Source organism: Oncorhynchus mykiss, chromosome 5 (assembly GCF_057628025.1).
Source record: "Oncorhynchus mykiss isolate SJ-2025 chromosome 5, ASM5762802v1, whole genome shotgun sequence".
NCBI lineage: Eukaryota > Metazoa > Chordata > Actinopteri > Salmoniformes > Salmonidae > Oncorhynchus > Oncorhynchus mykiss.
Window position 1 is genome coordinate 87,250,773 of NC_143026.1, and position 23,207 is coordinate 87,273,979.

At 43.1% G+C, this 23,207-nt stretch overlaps 1 protein-coding gene across 2 annotated transcripts in view; it reads right to left on the bottom strand.

Annotated features, from left to right (window-relative positions):
- The window catches only part of lepr (leptin receptor), an 80,203-nt gene extending 57,672 nt beyond the window's left edge, over nucleotides 1–22,531 (bottom strand). The window contains exon 1 of one of the 2 annotated variants that reach the window (XM_021604608.3): nucleotides 22,258–22,531. Coding sequence is in view for 1 of the 2 variants with exons in the window: in XM_090236206.1 (XP_090092332.1) it covers nucleotides 1,645–1,673 (29 nt within the window). In the remaining variant the exon portion in view is untranslated. Of the gene's footprint in view, nucleotides 1–1,644; nucleotides 1,989–22,257 lie in introns of those variants that run through there. The other variant, XM_090236206.1, reaches the window with a different exon arrangement.
- Nucleotides 22,532–23,207: the final 676 nt, after the last annotated feature.

Genomic DNA, 23,207 nt, shown 5'->3' on the forward strand with positions numbered 1-23,207 from the left:
GCATCCATAAGGTGGAAAATCAGACCTGAATCCATTTGGACTGAATATGTTTGTACAGTATATGCAAAAATGAATTATTAAATTGATCATTTATAGCCCTCACGTGCACATTTCCGCCCATGAATGACAATGCTAACACATTCTGAATATTCAAACATTTTTCAGCCGAATCTCAGAGTTTTAAAACTGGACTAAAGCACTTGGGTTGATCAGCAACAGTGGTAGTATCTAGCTAACACCAGTCGGATGAGAGGCAAGCTACAAGCAAAGGAAGTTAGCTATATTTTACTATGGAAGGTTTTTCATGCGACTGTAATCATCTGTGTAAACTGTTGACCTTCACACTTGCGTGTAATAAGCACATAAGATCACAAACGTCCTCGGCTACTATTGCCAGTTAGCTAGCCAACTAACATTAGACAGTAACGTTAGCTAGCTATAAGCCAACAAGATTGTAATGTTAGCTGTATGGACGGATTGCGCACGGCACAACAAGCAAAGCTAGTAAAGTTAACAGTCAACACCAAACTTTGGGAAACTGCCATGCTGCAAATGTGCAATACATACAATGGGCATTGCTCAACTAATGTTAACTAACATTACTCCATACACTAGTCAATCTGGCTTGCTTAGCAATGTAGCTAACATTATGCATAGATTCAGTGCATAGATTCAGTACATTCCTTCCTCTGTCAATGCAATTTTTATAATGCATTATAATCCACATTTGCTCTGACTGATTAATATAGAAGACGCCATTAAGTCAAAAGTAGCCAGCGGGGTCAACAACACCAACATCATTGGCAATGCTTGCTTGGGCGACCTTTGCGCAGTAAAAAGAAAACACCATGCTTGCTATCTTGATTAGCTGTGTGACTGTTTTCAACTCAACTGTTTTAGATGTTTAAGATAAATAAATGTTTCTATCAGTACTGAGTGAATGAACGATAACAAAAGCTTCCTGTCATCACCAGACTGCCCATTTAAATAAAGTGTCAAGATAATGCGTTGATGACAAGGTTCGTAATGTAAGCATTAACATCATCGTCATGGGATCTGAAGGGTTACCACAGCCGCAAATAAACAATTGGCTGCATCGTACGAATTAATGAATCGTTTTTATAGCTTTTTGGTCTTCATTTAAGGTTAGGGTTAGGCATAAGTTTAGCAGTGTGGTAAAGATTAGGGTTGAGGTTAGGGTTAGGTTCAAAATCCTATTTTAAGTAGAGAAATTGCCCCCCCAGTCCTGACACACACTGGCCCGCACACGCACAGTGTAGTTATTTTCAGTTATTAGGTGGCTCTTTTAAAGAGTATTTTTTTGAGTGGCAATGGACAGGGATTGTTGTTTGCTCAAGCATCTTCATGCGTGTTAGCGGGACAACTTCCGGTGAAACTGGAGGGCACACAATTCAAATAAATAATCATAAACATTATGGATTTTAAACATTTAGGTACATATAAGTATCTTATATCAGCTGAAAGACTCAATTCTGGTTAATCTAACTGCACTGTCCGATTTACATTAGCTATTACAGCGAAAACATGCCATGCGATTGTTTGAGGATGGCGCCCCACATCAAAATATTTTTCCACCCGCACAGGTTTCATACATTCACATATAACGATTAAATATTCACTTACTTTACGAAAATCTTCATTTGATTTGTCATCCAAAGGGTCCCAGACCTAACACGTAGTGTCGTTTTGTTAGATAAAATCCTTCTTAATATTCCAAAAAGTCTGTTTAGTTGGCGCCATCGATATGAGTAATCCACTCGTTCAACTTGCAGAGAAAGGAATCTGAAAATCTACCCCTAAACTTAGTTTCAACAAGTCAAAATACTTTTCTATTTACTCCTCAGATACCCTCAAATGTAATCAAACTATAATATTTCTTACGGAAAGAAGTATGTTCAATAGGAAACCGATTTCAGCAGGTGCGTAATGTCTTCATGGCGCGCGCAAACACAAATTTCCAAGACTGTGTCCTTCTACTAAAACTGATATTTCTTATTCATTTTTGAAGTTACAAGCCTGAAACCTTGAACATAGACTGCTGACACCCTGTGAAAGCCATAGGAATTGCATCCAGGGAGCTAATGTTCAATATAACCTTTCTCTTGCATTTCTAAGAGGATGGTCTGTAAAAAAAAACACATTTTGGTTGGTTTTCTTTGGATTTTCTCATTCCATATCTATTGTGTTATATTCTCCTACATTATTACATTATTTTAACATTTCTGCAAACTTCAAAGTGTTTTCTTTCCAATGGTACCAATTATATGCATATCCTGGCTTCAGTTTTAAAATGTGAGTCAAAATAAATTGGAAATAAAAGTATTATCTGAGTTTTCGGGGGCGAAGGACACGGTCTACCTGTATCTTAGCTACTGAAGCTACTGGTGTCGCTCCCGCCTCCCAACGGCTGTGCACGGGTCTTCCTAACTAACACACGTGTCCTTCCCTAATGCCTACCAAACACCTGCCCTCGCCGTCGTTAACAGAACCGCGGGAAAACAGTGCCCTACAGGCGGGGGCGAAGAACACTGTCTACCGGTGTCCTAGTTAGCGTTAGCTAGCTATCTACAAAAGTTTGGACACACCTACTCATTCAATGGTTTTTCTTTATTTGTACTATTTTCTAGATGGTAGAATGATAGTGAAGACATCAAAACTATGAAATAACACATTTGGAATCATGTAATAACCATAAAGCAAATCAAAATATATTGTAGATACTTCAAAGTTGCCACCCTTTGCCTTGATGACAGCTTTGCACACTCTTGACATTCTCTCAAACAGCTTCACCTAGAATGCTTTTCCAACAGTCTTGAAGGAGTTCCCTCATATGCTGAGCACTTGTTGGCTGCTTTTCCTTCACTCTGCGGTCAAACTCATCCCAAACCATCTCAATTGGGTTGAGGTCGGGTGATTGTTGATGCAAGGTCATCTGATGCAGCACTCCATCACTCCCCTTCTTGGTCAAATATTTCTTACACAGCCTAGAGGTGTGTTGGATTATTTTCCTGTTGAAAAACAAATGATAGTCCCACTAAGCGCAAACCAGATGGGATGGTGTATTGACGCCGAATACTGTGGTAGCCATGCTGGTTATGTGTGCCTTGAATTCTAAATAAATCACAGACAGTGTCACCACGAAAGTACCCCCACACATCACACCTCCTCCTCCATGCTTCACGGTGGGAACCACACATGCCGAAATCATCCGTTCACCTACTCTGCGTCTCACAAAGACATGGTGGCTGGAACCAAAAATCTCAAATTTGGACTCATCAGACCAAAGGACAGATTTCCACCTGTCTAATGTCCATTGATTGTGTTTCTTGGCCCAGCAAGTCTCTTCTTATTATTGTTGTCCTTTAGTAGTGGTTTCTTTGCAGCAAATCGACCATGAAGGCCTGATTCATGCAGTCACCTCTGAACAGTTGATGTTGAGATGTGTATGTTACTTGAACTCTATAAAGCATTTATTTGGGCTGCAATCTGAGGTGCAGTTAACTCTAATGAACTCTAGGTAACTCTGGGCCTTCCTTTCCTGTGGCGTTCCTCATGACAGCCAGGTAACTCTAATGAACTCTAGGTAACTCTGGGCCTTCCTTTCCTGTGGCGGTCCTCATGACAGCCAGTTTCATCATAGCGCTTGATGGTTTTTGCGACTGCACTTGAAGAAACTTTCAAAGTTCTTGTAATTTTCCGCATTAGGACCTTCATGTCTTAATGTAATGATGGACTGTCATTTTTCTTTGCTTATTTGAGCTATTCTTACCATAATATGGACTTGGTCTTTTACCAAATAGGGACATGTTCTGCATACAACCCCTACTTTGTCACAACACAAGTGATTGGCTCAAATGCATTAAGAAGGAAATCAATTCCACAAATGAACCTTTAACAAGGCACACCTGTTAATTGAAATGCATTCCAGGTGACTTCCTCATGAAGCTGGTTGAGATAATGCCAAGCGTGTGCAAAGCTGTCGGAACCAGAAGCACACGCATTTCACTACACTCGCATTAACATCTGCTAACCATGTGCATGTGACAATTACAATTTGATTTGATTTGAAGCTGACATCAAGGCAAAGGGTGGCTACTTTGAAGAATCTTAAATATAAAATGTTTTGATTTGTTTAACACGTTTGTTTACTACATGATTCCATGTGTTATTTCATTGTTTTGATGTCTTCATTATTATTCTACAATGTAGGTGTGTCCAAACGTTTGACTGGTACTGTACCTATCCCGCCTGCTGTGTAGTTAACAAGGTAGCTAGCACCCAGTGTCCTTCACTAATACCAAACAAACACATTGCTTAAAAATGGTCCAATATAAGTATAAAGAGGTGTTCTATCCCTTCTCTGTATTGCTACTACAGAGAATAGTACCGTGGAGACTGGACTCTCAACTAATTGCCCTCATCTGTCAGCTGCACTCCACCCCTACGGTACATCCCAGGGACACACTGCTTCGGGTGGAGGATTGTGTTCCCTGAAATGCGTACACCAGCTAATTTTTTTATTTTTATTTAACTTGGCAAGTCAGTTCAGAACAATTTCTTATTTATAATGACGGCCTAACCCAGTGCTGTCCCCTTGGTGTATCCCAATTGATTTCCACCAAGGTGGATGACTAGGATGTCAGGGGGAGAAGTAGCACAGGCCCTCTGCTAGTGCAGAGCCACCTAATGTGACAATAATATGCATTATGTAAATAGTTAATGGGTAGGCTACATGTTCACTATTTGTGTATTTTCCAGGAGCTTGCTAAATTGTCTTGTTAAAATACATTTTACAACAACAACAAAAAATAACAGTTTACTCCAGATTGGCTTAAATGGGTTTCTGATTTTTCAGCTGTTAATATATACATATTTTTTAAATACTAATAACTGCATTATTTCTGTTGCCATTTGTTTTACTTGACTTGTATTGCTGTGTTATGCTGTATTACAATGTTGTATAATAATGTTGCATAATCACCTTCCGGTGTTCAAACCAAGGAAATGGAAAGTTTTGAACGCTAAGCAAACTGCATACACATTGTTTGAAGTACAAAAGACCAACATAAAGTTGAAGTCGGAAGTTTACACCTTTAAACCTGCATGACGGCTGTGTGGTCCCATGGTGTTTATACTTGCGTACTACTGTTTGTACAGATGAACGTGGTACCTTCATGTGTTTGGAAATTGCTCCCAAGGATGAACCAGACTTGTGGAGGTCTGCATTTTTTCTGAGGTCTTGGCTGATTTCTTTTGATTTTCCCATGATGGGTGTTTTGGCACTAAGTTTGAAGGTAGGCCTTGAAATACATCCACAGGTACACCCCCAATTGACTCAAATGATGTCAATTAGCCTATCAGAAGCTTCTAAATCCATTACATCATTTTCTGGAATTTTCCAAGCTGTTTAAAGGCACAGTCAACTTAGTGTATGTACGCCCAATTTTTCAGTTTTTGATTTGTTAAAAAAGTTTGAAATATCCAATAAATGTTGTTCCACTTCATGATTGTGTCCCACTTGTTGTTGATTCTTCACAAAAAAATACAGTTTTATATCTTTATGTTTGAAGCCTGAAATGTGGCAAAAGGTCGCAAAGTTCAAAGGGGCCGAATACTTTCGCAAGGCACTGTATAAATAGAAAAATATATTTTAGCCCACATCGTGCCAGGGTGAACATTTTTGTGCTGGGAAGTCTCTATCCGTGAAATAAAACAGGAAAAGATGTACAGTGCCTTCAGAAAGTATTCATACCCCTTGAGTTATTCTACATTTTGTTGTATTACAGCCTGAATTCAACATGGATTACATTTATTTTTCTCTCACCCATCTGCATACATTAATTCCCCATAATGACAACGTGAAAACATGTTTGTAGACATTTTTGCCAATGTAATTAATAATTAAATACAGAAATATCTCATTTACATAAGTATTCACACTCCTGAGTCAATACATGTTAGAATCACCTTTGGCAGTGATTACAGCTGTGAGTCTTTCTGGGTAAGTCTCTTTGCACACCTGGATTGTACAGTATTTGCACATTATTATAATAAAAATGATTCAAGCTCTGTCAAGTTGATTGTTGATCAAACTGGCTGGACAGCCATTTTCAAGTCTTGCCATAGATTTTCAAGACGATTTAGGTCAAAACTGTAACCAGGCCACGCAAGAACATTCATTGTTGTCTTGGTAAGCAACTCCGGTGTATATTTGGCCTTGTGTCTCAGGTTATTGTCCTGCTGAAAGGGGAATTTGTCTCCCAGTGTCTCTTGGCAAGCAGACTGATTTGACTCTAGGATTTTGCCTGTGCTTAGCTCTATTCCGTTTTTTCATCCTAAAAAACTCCCTGGTCCTTGGCGATGACAAGCATACTCATAACATGATGCAGCCACCACCGTGCTTAACAATATGAAGAGTGGTACTCAGTAAAGTGTTGTGTTGGATTTGCCCCAAACATCATGCTTTGTATTCAGGACATAAAGTTAATTTCTTTGCCACATTTTTTGCAGTTGTTCTTTAGTGCCTTATTGAAAACAGGATGCATGCTTCTTTATTTTCACTCTGTCATTTAGGTTTGTATTGTGGGGTAACTACAATGTTCTCCTATCACAGCCATTAAACTCTGTAACTGTTTTAAAGTCACCATTGGCCTCATGCTGAAATCCCTAATTTGTTTCCTTCCTCTCTGGCAACTTAGGTTAGGAAGGATACCTATATCTTTGTAGTGACTGGGTGCATTGATACACCATCCAAAGTGTAATTAATAACTTTACAATGCTGAAAGGAATATTCCATGTCAGTTTTTATTTATTTTTACCCATCTACCAATAAGTGCCCCTCTTTGCGAGGCATTGGAAACACTCCCTGGTCATTGTGGTTGAGTCTGTGTTTGAAATTCACTGCTCGACTGAGGGATCTTAAAGATATTTGTAAGTGTGTGGTACAGAGATGAGGTAATCATTAAAAAATCATGTTAATCACTATTGTTGCATGTAGAGTGAGTCCATGCAACTTATTATGTGAATTGTTTAGCACATTTTTACTCCTGAACTTATTTAGGCTTGCTATAACAAAGGGATGAGATACTTACTGAATCAAGACATTGGAGCTTTTCATTTTTAATTATAAAATAAATAAATAAAAAATAAACATAATTCCACTTTGACATTATGGGGTATTGTGTGTAGGCCAATGACAAAAATTCTCAATTTAATCCATTTTAAATTCAGGCTATAACAGAAAAAAAAGAAAGAGAGAGAAAGAAAGAGAGAAAATTATGAGAAAACAAAAATTAATTACTTTGATACAAAAAAACAGAGAAAACTAGAATGCCATTTGGCCCTAAATAGAGAGTGCACAGTGGCAGAATACCTGACCACTGTGACTGAAATGAAGAAAATCTTTGACTATGTACAGACTCAGTGAGCATAACCTCCTGAGTAGGGCTCCTGAGTGGCGCAGCGCTCTTAGGCACTCCTTCTCAGTGCTTGAGGTGTCACTACAGACACCCTGGTTCGATTCCAGGCTGTATTACAACCGGATGTGATTGGGAGTCCCATAGGGCGGCACACAATTGGCCCAGCCTCGTCTGGGTTTGGCCGGTGGAGGCTGTCATTGTAAGTAAGAGTTCGTTCTTAACTGTTTTAGTTAAATTAGAACTTTTAAAAGCCTTGCGATTGAGAGAGGCAGACCTGGCTCTATAGAGAAGACAGGCTGTGTGCACACTACTCAGAAAATGAGGTGGAAACTGAGCTGCACTTCCTAACCTCCTGAATATTGTATGACCATAGAGACACATATTCCCCTCAGATTACACAGACCTTCAAAGAATTCGAAAACAAATCGGATTTTGATAAACTCCCATATCTAGTGGGTGAAATGCCACAGCAGCAATATTTGTGACCTGTTGCCCCAAGAAAATGGCAACCAGTGAAGAACAAACACCATTCGTAAATACAACCTATATTTATGTTTATTTATTTTCCCTTTTGTACTTTAACAATTTTTACAACACTGTATATAGACATCTTTTGGATCTTGTGAGTGTTATGTTTACTGTTAATTTTTAATCGTTTTTTACTTTGGTTTATTATCTATTTCACTTGCTATGACAATATAAACATGTTTCCCATGCCAATAAAGCCCTTACATTGAAGTTGAATTGAGAGAGCAAGGGGGGAGGGACAGAGGGAGTGATGTGGTCGGGGGCAGTGAAGAGGCCTAAGGGAGGATGTCAAGGAAGCCAATAGTGTCACGGCCGTCGAATGACGAGGACCAAAGCACAGTGTGGTGAGTGTACATTTTCCTTTTATTAGAAATGACGCCGACAAAAACAATAAACCATACAAAAACAACCGTGAAGCTTAAGGGCTATGTGCCACAAACAAAGTTAACTTCCCACACTGAAAGGAGGGAAAGGGCTAAGTATGGTTACCAATCAGAGACAACGATAGACAGCTGTCCCTGATTGAGAACCATACCCGGCCAAACATAGAAATACAAAATCATAGAAAACAAAAACATAGAATACCCACCCCAAATCACACCCTGACCAAATCAAATAGAGACATAAAAAGGCTCTCTAAGGTCAGGGCGTGACAAATAGTACGTTCTCACGCTCTGCCCAAAAGGGTGCTGTCTGTAACTTATTTTATTTCAGGAAAACAAAATGAACATTGATTCCAATACTTTTCTTCTACTGCTCTGTTTCTCTGTGTCTGTCGCTCTCTCGCTTTGTTTCATTGTCTCTGTCTCTCTTTCCTACTCCGTCTCTCTCTCTCTCTCTCTCTCTCTCTCTCTCTCTCTCTCTCTATTCCCTCTTTGGCCTCTTATGTTCTTCCCTCACTCTCCTCTCTCTCCCCTCCCTGTGAGGAAAGCCTCAGCATGTGTATGTCGAGACAATGCCAGATCTGATCTTACGTCATCTACACTCCTAACATTCGTGTCGTAATTATAATTAATAGTTTGCACTTTGTGAATCATTATTGTCATTATTGTTTACTGAATGAACATTCAGGTCATAGAGAAGGGATGTCTTCAGGTACAGCATGTGCCAGAGTACTGTTATTATCACTGTAAAGTGCCAATGAGCCTTAGCATTAAACCTGTTTCAAATGCCAATAAAGCCCTTAACTGGAAATGACATTGAATTGAAAGCCTAGAGAGAGATTGTATGAGTAAGCATCAATAGAGAATGTATCTGTGAGAGATGATCATCTGATTGTTGTTTTATGACCCTCTCCATCTGTCTCTCAAGAGTAAAGCTGTGAGAGAATCAGCAGAAATGGCTTGACACATCACGACTCTCCCTCTGATGGTGATAGTGTCAGAGTGGTGTGTATAGGTGGCAGGGAAGTCAGGCGCAGGAGAGTCAAACGGAGTGTAAATGGAGTCTTTTAATATAAGTCCACTTAATATGCTCCAAACACTAAATACGAACATGGGTACGAGGACCCGTCGCGCACCTATACAACAAAAAACACTTGACATAAAACAATCTCTGACAAAGACATGAGGGGAAACAGAGGGTTAAATACACAACAGGTAATGAATGGGATTGAAAACAGGTGTGTGGGAAGACAAGACAAAACCAATGAAAAATGAAAAATGGCTCAATGATGGCTAGAAGGCCGGTGACGTCGACCGCCGAGCACCGCCCAAACAAGGAGAGGCAACGACTTCGGCAGAAGTCGTGACAGTACCCGCCCTGACGCGCTGCTCCAGCTGCGTGTCGACACCGGCCTCAGGGACGACCTGGAGGGCGAGGTGCAGGGCGATCCGGATGGAAACGGTGGAATTCTTTTAACATGGAAGGATCTAACACGTCCTCCACCGGAACCCAGCATCTCTTCTCCGGCCCGTACCCCTCCCAGTCCACGAGGTACTGAAGGCCCCTCACCCGACGTCTCGAATCCAAAATGGGTCGAACAGAGTACGCCGGGAGCCCCTCGGTGTCTAGAGGAGGCGGAGGAACGTCACGTACTTCAGCCTCCTGGAGCGGGCCAGCCCCACCACCGGCCTGAGGAGAGACACATGGAACGAGGGGTTAATAGGTAATTAGTGGGCACTCTCGTCAGGACTTTAAACGGCCCCACAAACCGCAGACCAAGCTTCCGGCAGAGCAGGCGGAGGGGCAGGTTTCGGGTTGAGAGCCAGACCCTGTCCTCTGGTGCGAACACCGGGGCCTCACTGCGGCGACGGTCTGCGCCAATTTTCTGGTGCCTTATGGCGCGCTGAAGGTGGACGTGGGCTGCCTCCCAGGTTTTCTCAGGGCGCCGAAACCAATTGTCCACCGCAGGAGCCTCGGTCTGACTCTGATGTCAAGGAGCCAGAACCGGCTGATACTCTAATACACATTGAAAAGGAGTAAGGTTAGTGGAGGAGTGACGTAGCGAGTTCTGGGCCATCTCTGCCCAGGGCACGAACTTCACCCACTCCCCCGGCCGGTCCTGGCAATAAGACCGCAGAAACCTATCCACATCCTGGTTAACTCTCTCCACCTGCCCATTACTCTCGGGGTGAAAACCTGAGGTAAGACTAACCGAGATCCCCAGACGTTCCATGAACGCCTTCCAGACCCTTGATGTGAACTGGGGACCCCGATCAGACACTATATCCTCAGGCACCCCATAGTGCCGGAAAACGTGTGTAAACAGGGCCTCTGCCGTTTGTAAGGCCGTAGGGAGACTGGGCAAAGGGAGGAGACGACAGGACTTCGAAAACCGATCCACAACGACCAGGATCGTGGTGTAAACCTGTGAAGGTGGAAGATCAGTCAAAAAATCCACCGACAGGTGCGACCACGGCCGTTGAGGAACGGGTAAACGTTGTAGCTTACCTCTGGGCAGGTGTCTAGGAGCCTTGCACTGGGCACACACCGAGCAGGAGGAAACATAAATCCACACGTCCTTAGCTAAAGTGGGCCACCAGTACCTCCCATCAAGACAGCGCATCGTCCGACCTATCCCAGGATGACCAGAGGAGGGTGAGGTGTGGGCCCAATAGATCAGTCAGTCGCGGACAGCAGACAGAACGTACAGACGACCAGCTGGACACTCAGGAGGAGAGGGCTCTGCACGTGACGCCCGCTCAATGTCCGCGTCCAGCTCCCACACTACTGGCGCCACCAAACACGAAACTGGGAGTATGGGAGTGGGATCCATGGACCGCTCCTCTGTGTCATACAGCCGAGACAATGCTTCTGCCTTAACGTTCTGGGAGCCTGGTCTGTAAGAAAGAGTAAACACAAAACGAGTGAAAAACATGGTCCACCTTGCCTGGCGAGGATTCAGTCTCTTCGCCTGCCGGATGTACTCCAGATTGCGGTGGTCAGTCCAGATGAGAACAGGGTGTTTAGCCCCCTCAAGCCAATGTCTCCACGCCTTCAAGGCTTTTACGACAGCTAACAGCTCTTAGTTTCGCTCCGCCGGGCTGAGCTTCTTCGAAAAGAAAGCACAGGGGCGAAGCTTTAGTGGCGTACCCGAACGCTTAGAGAGCACTGCTCCTATCCCAGCTTCGGATGCATCCAACTCCACTATGAATGGCAAAGAGGGATCCGGATGAGCCAACACAGGCACCGAGGTAAACAGTCTTCAGGTGTCCAAAAGCCCTGTTCGCCTCAGCCGACCACTGCAAGCGCACCGGGCCCCCCTTTAGCAGTGAGGTAATGGGAGCAGCAACCTGACCAAAACCCTGGATAAACCTCTGGTAGTAATTGGCAAACCCTAAAAAACGCTGGACCTTCTTTACCGTGGTTGGAGTCGGCCAATTACGCACGTCTGCAATGCGAGGAGAGGCAACGACTTCGGAAGAAGTCGTGACAGATAGATTGAGTATGAGGGCCCTTTAAACATAATAACATACAAAATAACTTTTACAGATGCACCATTGAGAGAATCCAGTCGGTCTGTATCACCGCCTGGTACTGCAACTGCACCGCCCGCAACCGCAGGGTACTTCAGAAGAAGTGGCGGTCAGCCCAACGCGTCACTGGGGGCACACTGCTTGCCCTCCAGGACAGCTACAGCACCCGATGCCACAGGAAGGCCAAAAAGATAATTGAGGATGTCAACCACCCGATCCACGACCTGTTCATCCCGCTATCATCCAGAGGGCGAGGTCAGTACAGGTGCATCAAAGCTGGGATCGAGAGACTGAAAAACAGATTCTATCTCAAGGCCATCAGACTGTTAAATAACCATCACTACCCGGCCTCCAACCAGTACCATGCCCTGAACTTAGTCACAATGCCATTCTCCTACATAAATCTACTGAAAGACAGCCTCAGACAACACACACACACACACACAAACACACACAGATAGTAAACCAACCCCAATGTGTATTAAATCTCAGTCATAATAGCAGAGACAGTCATTACCATTAGATTTAATGGAGCTCTTTAGTGCTGGGTTGAGTCAGTTGGCACAGAAGGGTAATAAAGTCAAACCCACGACAAAAAGACGTGGTTTGTTCTCACACACGGGGCTTGCAGTGCCCTATGCGGAAAGCCACGAAGAGTTGGCAATGGCACAGGCACTGCATGACACGGCATCAGGGCATCAGGGCTCATTTACCAGTAATGTGTTTGGTGTTTTTTGCCTAGCCGTTGCCAATCTTTACTGTGTAGGCAATCGGTTTTGCTCTCATTGTCTGTTGTTCCTCCTTTCTATCCACTTTCTTTCTCTGTCATGTTCCTTGTTTTGTGTGTTATTTTGTTTTTGAAAAAACTATAACAGATTTTCAAAAAAGATTGACTCAATTGCCTGAGCCTGAATGGGCCTAAAGGCCCTCATCTCCAGGAGAGAAAAATAGGAAATAATTGAATGAAAGAGAGAGATAGATGAAGGAGCCAGTTGGTGCGTCACTCTGTGTCATTGTCTCAAGTGAGTAACCATCCAGAAACCACATTCAGGTAATGACTGGGGCACTTAGAAAATATCACTGGTGTCCATGACACTGCTCTCATTTGGAAACAGTAATAAGATCGCTAATATTGTTTCTTTGTCATTGACATTGGATTGTTTTCTCTTTCTCGGTGAAAGACAAAGGAAAGAAACAGAGGCAGGGGAGGGGATAAGATTATAGCTGGGTTTGTAGAGAATTAGAAGGACCACTGACTGCTGTAGTCTGTATCTTGTCTTCCATTCATCCCAGAGGGGAAAATAACACTCCTGGGCAGGAAAGCTAATATGCCCTCTCTGAGTATTCGGCCATTTTCAGAGCTGAAATACTCAAACAGAAGCGACCACATACAGTTTCAGTAAAGTCCAGTGGTAAAGGTATGTTTGTTGACACGTTCCATAATGTCCAATCAAATCAAATGTTATTTGTCACATGCACCAACAGATGTAGACCTTACCGTGAAATCCTTACTTACAAGCCCTTAACCAACAATGCGGTTCAAGAAGAGTTAACAAAATATTGACCAAATAAACTAAAGTAACAAATTATAAAAAATTAACACAATAAAATAACAATAACGAGGCTCAATTCAGGGGGTACCAGTACCTAGTCATTGTGCGAGGGTACAGGTTAGTCGAGGTAATTTGTATATGTAGGTAGGGGTGAAGTGACTATCCATAGATAATAAACAGTGAATAGCAGCAGTGTAAAAACAAATGGAGGGGGGGTCAATGTAAATAGTCTGGTGGCCATTTGATTAATTGTTCAGCAGTCTTATGGCTTGGGGGGTAGAAGCTGTTAAGGAGCCTTTTGGTCCTAGACTTGGTGCTCTGGTACCACTTGCAGTGCGGTAGCAGAGAGAACAGTCTATGACTTGGGTGACTGGAGTCTCTGACAAATTTTGGGGCTTTCCTCTGACACCTCCTATTATATAGGTCCTGGATGGCAGGAAGCTTGGGCCCAGTGATGTACTGGGCCGTGAGCACTACCCTCAGTAGCGCCTTACGGTCAGATGCCAAGCATTTGCCATAGCAGGCGGCGATGCAAATGGTCAGGATGCTCTCAATGGTGAGAGAGAGATGGGTGGGCGGGATTAGAAAAGAGAGTGAAAAGAGAGCGATAACTAAATAATGAACACCAAATAATGCATGCAGAGCAGAATGCATGCAGAGCCATCACAGCAGCAATATTTGTGACCTGTTGCCACAAGAAAATGGCAACCAGTGAAGAACAAACACCATTGTAAATACAACCCATGTTTATGTTAATTTATTTTCCCTTTTGTTCTTTAACTATTTGCACATCCTTACAACACTGTACATAGACATAATATGACATAATGGAACTTTTGTGAGTGTAAGGTTTACTGCTAAATTGGTATTGTTTATTTCACTTTTGTTTATTATCTATTTCACTTGATTTAGCAATGTAAACATATGTTTCCCATTCCAATAAAGCCCCTTGAATTGAAATTGAATTGAGAGAGAGAAGCTGGCGGAAGTGATAAGGAAAGAGAGAGAGATAAGGAGAGGGGGGTTGATAAGGAAAGAGGGGGGGGGGGGGCATATAGGAAAATATAGAGAAAAGGCACAGAGGAAGGAAAGGGAAAGGGGGATAACTAGTCAGTTGTACAACTGAATGTATTAAACTGAAATGTGTCTTCCGCATTTAACCCAACCCCTCTGAATCAGAGAGGTGCAGGGGGCTGCCTTAATCGACATCCACGGTGCCCGGGGAACAGTGGGTTAACTGCTAGTGGTAGGACCAACACGTTGCATGTGTCTAGGGATTGTGTGAATGAAGGAGATTGAGTCATATCATCATCTTGAATCATTGATGGTGATAGTAAAAATATTCAGATTTAAACTGTGGCGGTTTATGAATGAAACACCTCAGGCCACAGAAGAACATTGAAATGTATTATTATGTTTACATGTTATTACCTTGTTGGTACTAGCCTAACATTCATGTCATAATTATAATTAATAGTTTGCATTTTGAAAATCATTGTTTACTGAATGAACATTCAGGTCATAGAGAAGGGATGTCTTCAGGTATAGCATGTGCCAGAGTACTGTTATTATCACTGTAAAGTCCCAATGAGCCTTAGCATTAAACCTGTTTCAAATGCCAATAAAGCCCTTAACTTGGAATGACATTGAATTGACAGCCTAGAGAGAGATTGTATGAGTAAGCATCAATAGAGAATGTATCTGTGAGAGATGATCATCTGATTGTTGTTTTATGACCCTCTCCATCTGTCTCTCAAGAGTAAAGCTGTGAGAGAATCAGCAGAAATGGCTTGACACATCAAGACTATCCCTCTGATGGTAATAGATTGAGTATGAGGGCCCTTTAAACAAAATCACTTTTACAGATGCACCATTAAGAGAATCCTGTCGGGCTGTATCACCGCCTGGTACCGCAACTGCACCGCCCGCAACCGCAGGGTGAAGTCAGTACAGGTGCATCAAAGCTGGGATCGAGAGACTGAAAAACAGCTTCTATCTCAAGGCCATCAGACTGTTAAATAACAATCACTAGCCGGCCTCCAACCAGTACCATGCCCTGAACTTAGTCACTGTCACTAGCCGGCTACCACCTGGTTACTCTACCCTGCACCTTAGAGGCTGCTGCCCTTTGTACATAGACATGGAATCACTGGTCACTTTAATAATGTTTACATACTGTTTTACTATTTTCATATGTATATACTGTATTCTACTGTATTCTAATCTATGCTACTCTGACAGCGCCTGTCCTAATATTTATATATTTCTTAATTCCATTATTTTACTTTTAGATTTGTATGTATTGTTGTGAATTGTTAGCTACTACTGCACTGTTGGAGCTAGGAACACAAGCATTTAGCTACACCTGCAATAACATCGGCTAAATATGTGTATACGACCAATACATTTTTATTTGAACAATGAACACAACACAGGGAAAGGGGGAACAACAGACAATGAGAGCAAAATCGGTTATCTACACAATAAAGATTGGAAACTGCTAGGCAAAAAACACATACATTACTGCCAATTGAGCACTTATGCCAAGTGTCATGCCAGTGAGAGAGAGCGAGAGCGAGAGAGAGAGAGAGAGAGAGAGAGAGATAGAGAGAGAGAGAGAGAGAGAGAAATACACTTTATCCAGGCTTCCTTGGTGTACAGGTTTCTGGCTCAGGTGTTGGCTGCAGTCCCTAAAATCACTAAAGAACTATCATGGTCCACACACATCAACACAGTCATGAAGCGGGCATGGCAACACCTCTTCCCCCTCAGGAGGCTGAAAAGATTTGACATGGGCCCCAGATCCTCAAACAATTCTACAGCTGCACCATTGAGAGCATCTTGACTGGCTGCATCACCACTTGGTATGGCAAATGTTTGGCATCCGACCGCAAGGCACTACAGAGGGTAGTGCATACGGCCCAGTACATCACTGGGGTCTAGCTCTCTGACATCCAGAACCTCTGTACCAGGCGGTGTCAGAGGAAGGCCTTAAAAATTGTCAAAGACTCCAGCCACCCAAGTTATAGACTGTTCTCTCTGCTACTGCACGACAAGCGGTACCGATGCACCATGTCTGGAACCAACAGGACCCTGAACAGCTTCTACCAAAAGCTATAAGACTGCTAAATAATTAGTTAAATAGTTCACCATTCGCTACCCGGGATATCTGCATTGATCCTTTTTTGCACAAATCTCTTTTGACTCATCACATACGCTGCTGTTACTGTTTATTTTTATTTGATTTATTTAACTTGCACATATCTACCTCAATTACCTCGTACCCCCCTGCACATCAAATCAAATGTATTTGTCACATACACTTGGTTAGCAGATGTTAAAGCAAGTGTAGCGAAATGCTTGTGCTTCTAGTTCCGACCATGCAGTAATATCTAACAAGTAACATAACCTAACAATTTCACAACAACTACCTTATACACACAAGTGTAAAGGAATGAATACGAATATGTACATAAAAATATATGAGTGATGCCCGAATGGCATAGGCAAGATGCAGTAGGTGGTATGGAGTGCAATATATACATACAGTGCCTTGCGAAAGTATTCGGCCCCCTTGAACTTTGCGACCTTTTGCCACATTTCAGGCTTCAAACATAAAGATATAAAACTGTATTTTTTTGTGAAGAATCAACAACAAGTGGGACACAATCATGAAGTGGAACGACATTTATTGGATATTTCAAACTTTTTTAACAAATCAATACTGAAAAATTGGGCGTGCAAAATTATTCAGCCCCTTTACTTTCAGTGCAGCAAACTCTCTCCAGAAGTTCAGTGAGGATCTCTGAATGATCCGATGTTGATCTAAATGACTAATGATGATAAATACAATCCACCTGTGTGTAATCAAGTCTCCGTATAAATGCACCTGCACTGTGATAGTCTCAGAGGTCCGTTAAAAGCGCAGAGAGCATCATGAAGAACAAGGAACACACCAGGCAGGTTCGAGATACTGTTGTGAAGAAGTTTAAAGCCGGATTTGGATACAAAAAGATTTCCCAAGCTTTAAACATCCCAAGGAGCACTGTGCAAGCGATAATATTGAAATGGAAGGATTATCAGACCACTGCAAATCTACCAAGACCTGGCCGTCCCTCTAAACATTCAGCTCATACAAGGAGAAGACTGATCAGAGATGGAGCCAAGAGGCCCATGATCACTCTGGATGAACTGCAGAGATCTACAGCTGAGGTGGGAGACTCTGTCCATAGGACAACAATCAGTTGTATATTGCACAAATCTGGCCTTTATGGAAGAGTGGCAAGAAGAAAGCCATTTCTTAAAGATATCCATAAAAAGTGTTGTTTAAAGTTTGCCACAAGCCACCTGGGAGACACACCAAACATGTGGAAGAAGGTGCTCTGGTCAGATGAAACCAAAATTGAACTTTTTGGCAACAATGCAAAACGTTATGTTTGGCGTAAAAGCAACACAGCTGAACACACCATCCCCACTGTCAAACATGGTGGTGGCAGCATCATGGTTTGGGCCTGCTTTTCTTCAGCAGGGACAGGGAAGATGGTTAAAATTGATGGGAAGATGGATGGAGCCAAATACAGGACCATTCTGGAAGAAAACCTGATGGAGTCTGCAAAAGACCTGAGACTGGGACGGAGATTTGTCTTCCAACAAGACAATGATGCAAAACATAAAGCTAAATCTACAATGGAATGGTTCGAAAATAAACATATCCAGGTGTTAGAATGGCCAAGTCAAAGTCCAGACCTGAATCAAATCGAGAATCTGTGGAAAGAACTGAAAACTGCTGTTCACAAATGCTCTCCATCCAACCTCACTGAGCTCGAGCTGTTTTGCAAGGAGGAATGGGAAAAAATGTCAGTCTCTCGATGTGCAAAACTGATAGAGACATACCCCAAGCGACTTACAGCTGTAATCGCAGCAAAAGGTGGCGCTACAAAGTATTAACTTAAGGGGGCTGAATCATTTTGCACGCCCAATTTTTCAGTTTTTGATTTGTTAAAAAAGTTTGAAATATCCAATAAATGTCGTTCCACTTCATGATTGTGTCCCACTTGTTGTTGATTCTTCACAAAAAAATACAGTTTTATATCTTTATGTTTGAAGCCTGAAATGTGGCAAAAGGTCGCAAAGTTCAAGGGGGCCGAATACTTTCGCAAGGCACTGTATGAGATGAGTAATGTAGGGTATGTAAGCATTATATAAAGTGGCTAGTGATAAATCGATTTCATCAATGTTTGTGATGGCTGTTTAACAGTCTGATGGCCTTGAGATAGAAGCTGTTTTTCAGTCTCTCGGTCCAAGCTTTGATGCCCCTGTACTGACCTCGCCTTCTGGATGATAACGGGGTGAACAGGCAGTGGCTCGGGTGGTTGTTGTCCTTGATGATCTTCTTGGCCTTCCTGTGACATCGGGTGGTGTAGGTGTCCTGGAGGGCAGGTAGTTTGCACCCGGTGATGCGTTGTGCAGACCTCACTACCTTCTGGAGAGCCTTACGGTTGTGGGCGGAGCAGTTGCCCGACAGGATGCTCTCGATTGTGCATCTGTAAAGGTTTGTGAGTGTTTTTGGTGACACGGATTCGGTACTGGTACTCCCTGTATATGTGTATTTATTCCTTGTGTTATTATTTTTCTATTATTTCTACTATTTCTCTTTTCTTTCTCTATGCATTGTTGGGAAAGGCCCGTAAGTAAGCATTTCACTGTTAGTCTACACCTATTGTTTACAAAGCATGTGACAAATAACATTTGATTTGAAATGGCTATGGTGTACTTAGCAATGTGGCCATTACCCCCTGTAGAGCATCATTAATGCAACCTCATGACTACCAAACCCTCTCAACAACCAGAGCTGTACTGACTTAACACTGAAGCTGAAGCCCTCTCACAGAGCAGGGGTGTGATGGAGGGAGAGAGAGAGAGAGAGAGAGAGCGAGCGAGCCAGACAGACAGACAGACAGACAGACAGACAGACATGGATAGAGACAGACATGGATGGAGGGATAGGGGGTTTGAGGGAGAGAGTGGTGGAGAGGGAAGGGGGAAAGACAGACAGACAGACAGACAGACATGGATAGAGACAGACATGGATGGAGGGATAGGGGGTTTGAGGGAGAGAGTGGTGGAGAGGGAAGGGGGAAAGACAGACAGAGGATATTGCATGATTCAGTATTCAACTAATTGACCATTAGAATAAATGACCATGAGTCTTCCTGTAATTTGTGATCGGCCAGTTCTGCAGAGCATCAACAAAAACAACAACAGTGGTGGCTGGCAGACCGCCACAGTAACAACAACACCATACGGACAGGCCGAGACCATGACTTCATTAACGGTCCTTAGTTGTCATTAGTTACTAATGCCATGGTGATGAGTCTTGAGACCCTGGGCTGGGGACTGGTGGTGATGAGTGTTAAGTCCCTGGGATGGTGGTGTTGAGTGTTGAGTCCCTGGGATGGTGGTGTTGAGTGATGAGTCCCTGTGCCGGGGGCTGGTGGTGATGAGTGGTGAGTCCCTGGGCTGGTGGTGGTGAGTGTTGAACTCCAGTGCTAATTGCTAGTGGTTATGGGTGTATATAGCTCCTGTCTCCTGAGGTTTGCGCTCGTTCACTACTTTCCACAAATCGAAAAGGCAAGTGTTAGTGGGGGTTTCCACCATATTTCTCATACCAGTCATTTCCTTTCAAATCAATGAAGGGAAGTGAATAAGTGAGAACAATAGGATGGAGAGATAATTGGGACATAGCTGCCCATATGAGCTGCCCACTGAGACAGCTCTTCCCAGGGACTTGTTTGCAGTGTTGGCCCTAGACTGTACCCCCTAGTGTTGGAGAGGTCAGCTGAGTTTAGAAAACATGACTGCAAACATAGGCAGCAACATCGATTTGTTGACATCTTATTGATTAATTTAAGTCAAAACAAAGGAGCAGATTCACTCTCTATTTCTCTCTGCCTGCCAGTATTTCTCTCTGCCTGCCAGTATTTCTCTCTGCCTGCCAGTATTACTCTCTGCCTGCATGTATTTCTCTCTGCCTGCCAGTATTTCTCTCTGCCTGCCAGTATTACTCTCTGCCTGCATGTATTTCTCTCTGCCTGCCAGTATTTCTCTCTGCCTGCCAGTATTTCTCTCTGCCTGCCAGTATTACTCTCTGCCTGCATGTATTTCTCTCTGCCTGCCAGTATTTCTCTCTGCCTGCCAGTATTTCTCTCTTCCATTTCTCTCTTCACTACTGATACCTCCTTCTCTTTCATCTGCTCATTCTCTCTCTCCTCTCCGTATTCTCTCTTCCTCTCCTCCACCTCTTCTCTGTCTCCTCTCTGTATTCTCTCTTCCTCTCCTCCACCTCTTCTCTCTCTCCTCTCCGTATTCTCTCTTCCTCTCCTCCACCTCTTCTCTGTCTCCTCTCTGTATTCTCTCTTCCTCTCCTCCACTTCTTCTCTCTCTCCTCTCCGTATTCTCTCTTTCTCTCCTCCACTTCTTCTCTCTCTCTTCTCTGTATTCTCTCTTCCTCTCCTCCACTTCTTCTCTCGCTCCTCTCTGTATTCAATCTCTTTCTCTCCTCCACTTCTTCTCTCTCTCCTCTCTGTATTCTCTCTTTCTCTTCTCTACTTCTTCTCTCTCTCCTCTCCGTATTCTCTCTTCCTCTCCTCCACTTCTTCTCTCTCTCCTCTCCGTATTCTCTCTTCCTCTCCTCCACTTCTTCTCTCTCTCCTCTCTGTATTCTCTCTCTTCCTATCAAGGTATCAGGTTGATTTGGCCCGTCTCATGGTTCCGCCATCCTAATTAATCTGTGTTATATTTACCTTTACCCCGGCTGTTCTGTTTCTGTATCAGTGGAGAGGTTTTCCCTCCCTGTTTCTACTGTTCTAATGTCACAAGTCCTAATTTTATCAAGTAGTACAAGTTTGCGGATCGTCCTTATTTTTACAGAACAAAAATATAAACGCAACATGTAAAGTGTTGGTCCCATGTTTCATGAGCTGAAATAAAAGATCCGAAACATTGTCCATATGCACAAAAAGCTTATTTCTCTCAAGTTTTGTGCACACATTTGTTCACATCCCTGTTAGTGAGCGTTTCTCCTTTGCCAAGATAATCCATCAAGAAGCTGATTAAACAGCATGATCATTACACAGGTGCACCTTGTGTTGGGGACAATAAAAGGCCACTCTAAAATGTGCAGTTTTGTCACAGAAAACAATGCCACATATGTCTCAAGTTTTGAGGGAGTGTACAATTGGCATGCTGACTGAAGGAATGTCCACCAGACCTGTTGCCAGAGAATTTATTGTTAATTTCTCTACCAAGTCATTTTAGAAAATTTGGCAGTACTACCAACCAGCCTCAAACTGCAGACCACGTGTAACCATTACAACCCAGGACCTCCACATACGACTTCTTCACCTGAGGGATCATCTGAGACCAGCCACCCAGACAGCTGATGAAACTGAGGTGTATTTCTGTCTGTAATAAAGCCCTTTTTATGGGGAAAAACTCATTCTGATTGGCTGGGCCTGGCTCCCAAGCCCACCCCTGGCTGTGCCCCTGCTCAGTTATGTAAAATCCATAGATTAGGATCTAATGAATTTCTTTCAATTGACTGATTTCCTTAAATTAACTATAATTCAGTAAAAAAATTGAAATTGTTGCATATTGCGTTTATATTTTTGTCCAGTACATATTGTCCCTGGATCAACCAATCAGCAGTTACTAGCTTAGTTACTAAAGCAGGTGCTATTTTGTCTCAGATATAACAATGTCAAATAAAATAAAAACAATCGTATGACACAGCACATTCTGAGGCCTCGGTTTGCTACTCACCAACTGCTTAGTCAGGATCTTCACAGAGCCACTGTCTTCACAGAGCCAGGGTCTTCACACAGTCCGGCCAGTGGACAAATAGACAGGCTTGACGAGTCTGGAGAGTAAGATAGATGTTGAGTAGTATTGATATTCAGGACAGCCAGCTGAGAGTGAAGGAAGATATGTCCCAGAGCAGGAGATGTTTGGGAAGTTTTGTCTACGGCCTAAAAGGCGTGTAGTAAACAGGTGTGTAGTACAACATGTGTGTAGTTCTGTTTTTGAACACATCCTCGCAGGTTGCTGGGCAAACGTACAGTTATTCTGGGAGAGAGGGACAGGAATACACACCAATCATCTGCACTGACACTGGCATGCCAGGAGGGGCTGGGGGGGGGGGGGGGGGGGGTGGGGGGATTTAATGGTGACTGAAAGCCAGCTCTCTCACACACACACACACACACACACACACACACACACACACACAGACAACCCCCCTACAGTTGATCAGAATGGCAAACGTGCCAGCTTAGCAACCTAGTACCTTGGCTGCTACTGCCCTCTCCCCACCCTACCCCACCCTACCTTGGCTCATATGAGAGTGTGATGGATAGATAGGGGGGTTGTGTAAGGGAGTTCAGGGTGGGTGGTTGGTGGTGAGCCCTAACACTCCTCTGTCCTATTGGGAGAGTGATCACAGTAACAACAGTGTCATCTGTAGAGACATCTGTTGCTGGCCCAGAGCCCTGTTAAACTCAGCTCACCTCTCCAGTACCAGGGGGGCCAGGCAATGACTGCAAACAACACCCTCTGCCCTGAGACCTGGGGATACAGTTTTATTTATATAATACATTGTTTTATTATTGTCTTGTTACTTATTTACAAGAAGTATAACAGCATAATTGCATTAACTTGGTCCCAGGATATGTACAGTACTGCAGTAGTGTTCAGGCTATCCCATAGTAGTCCCT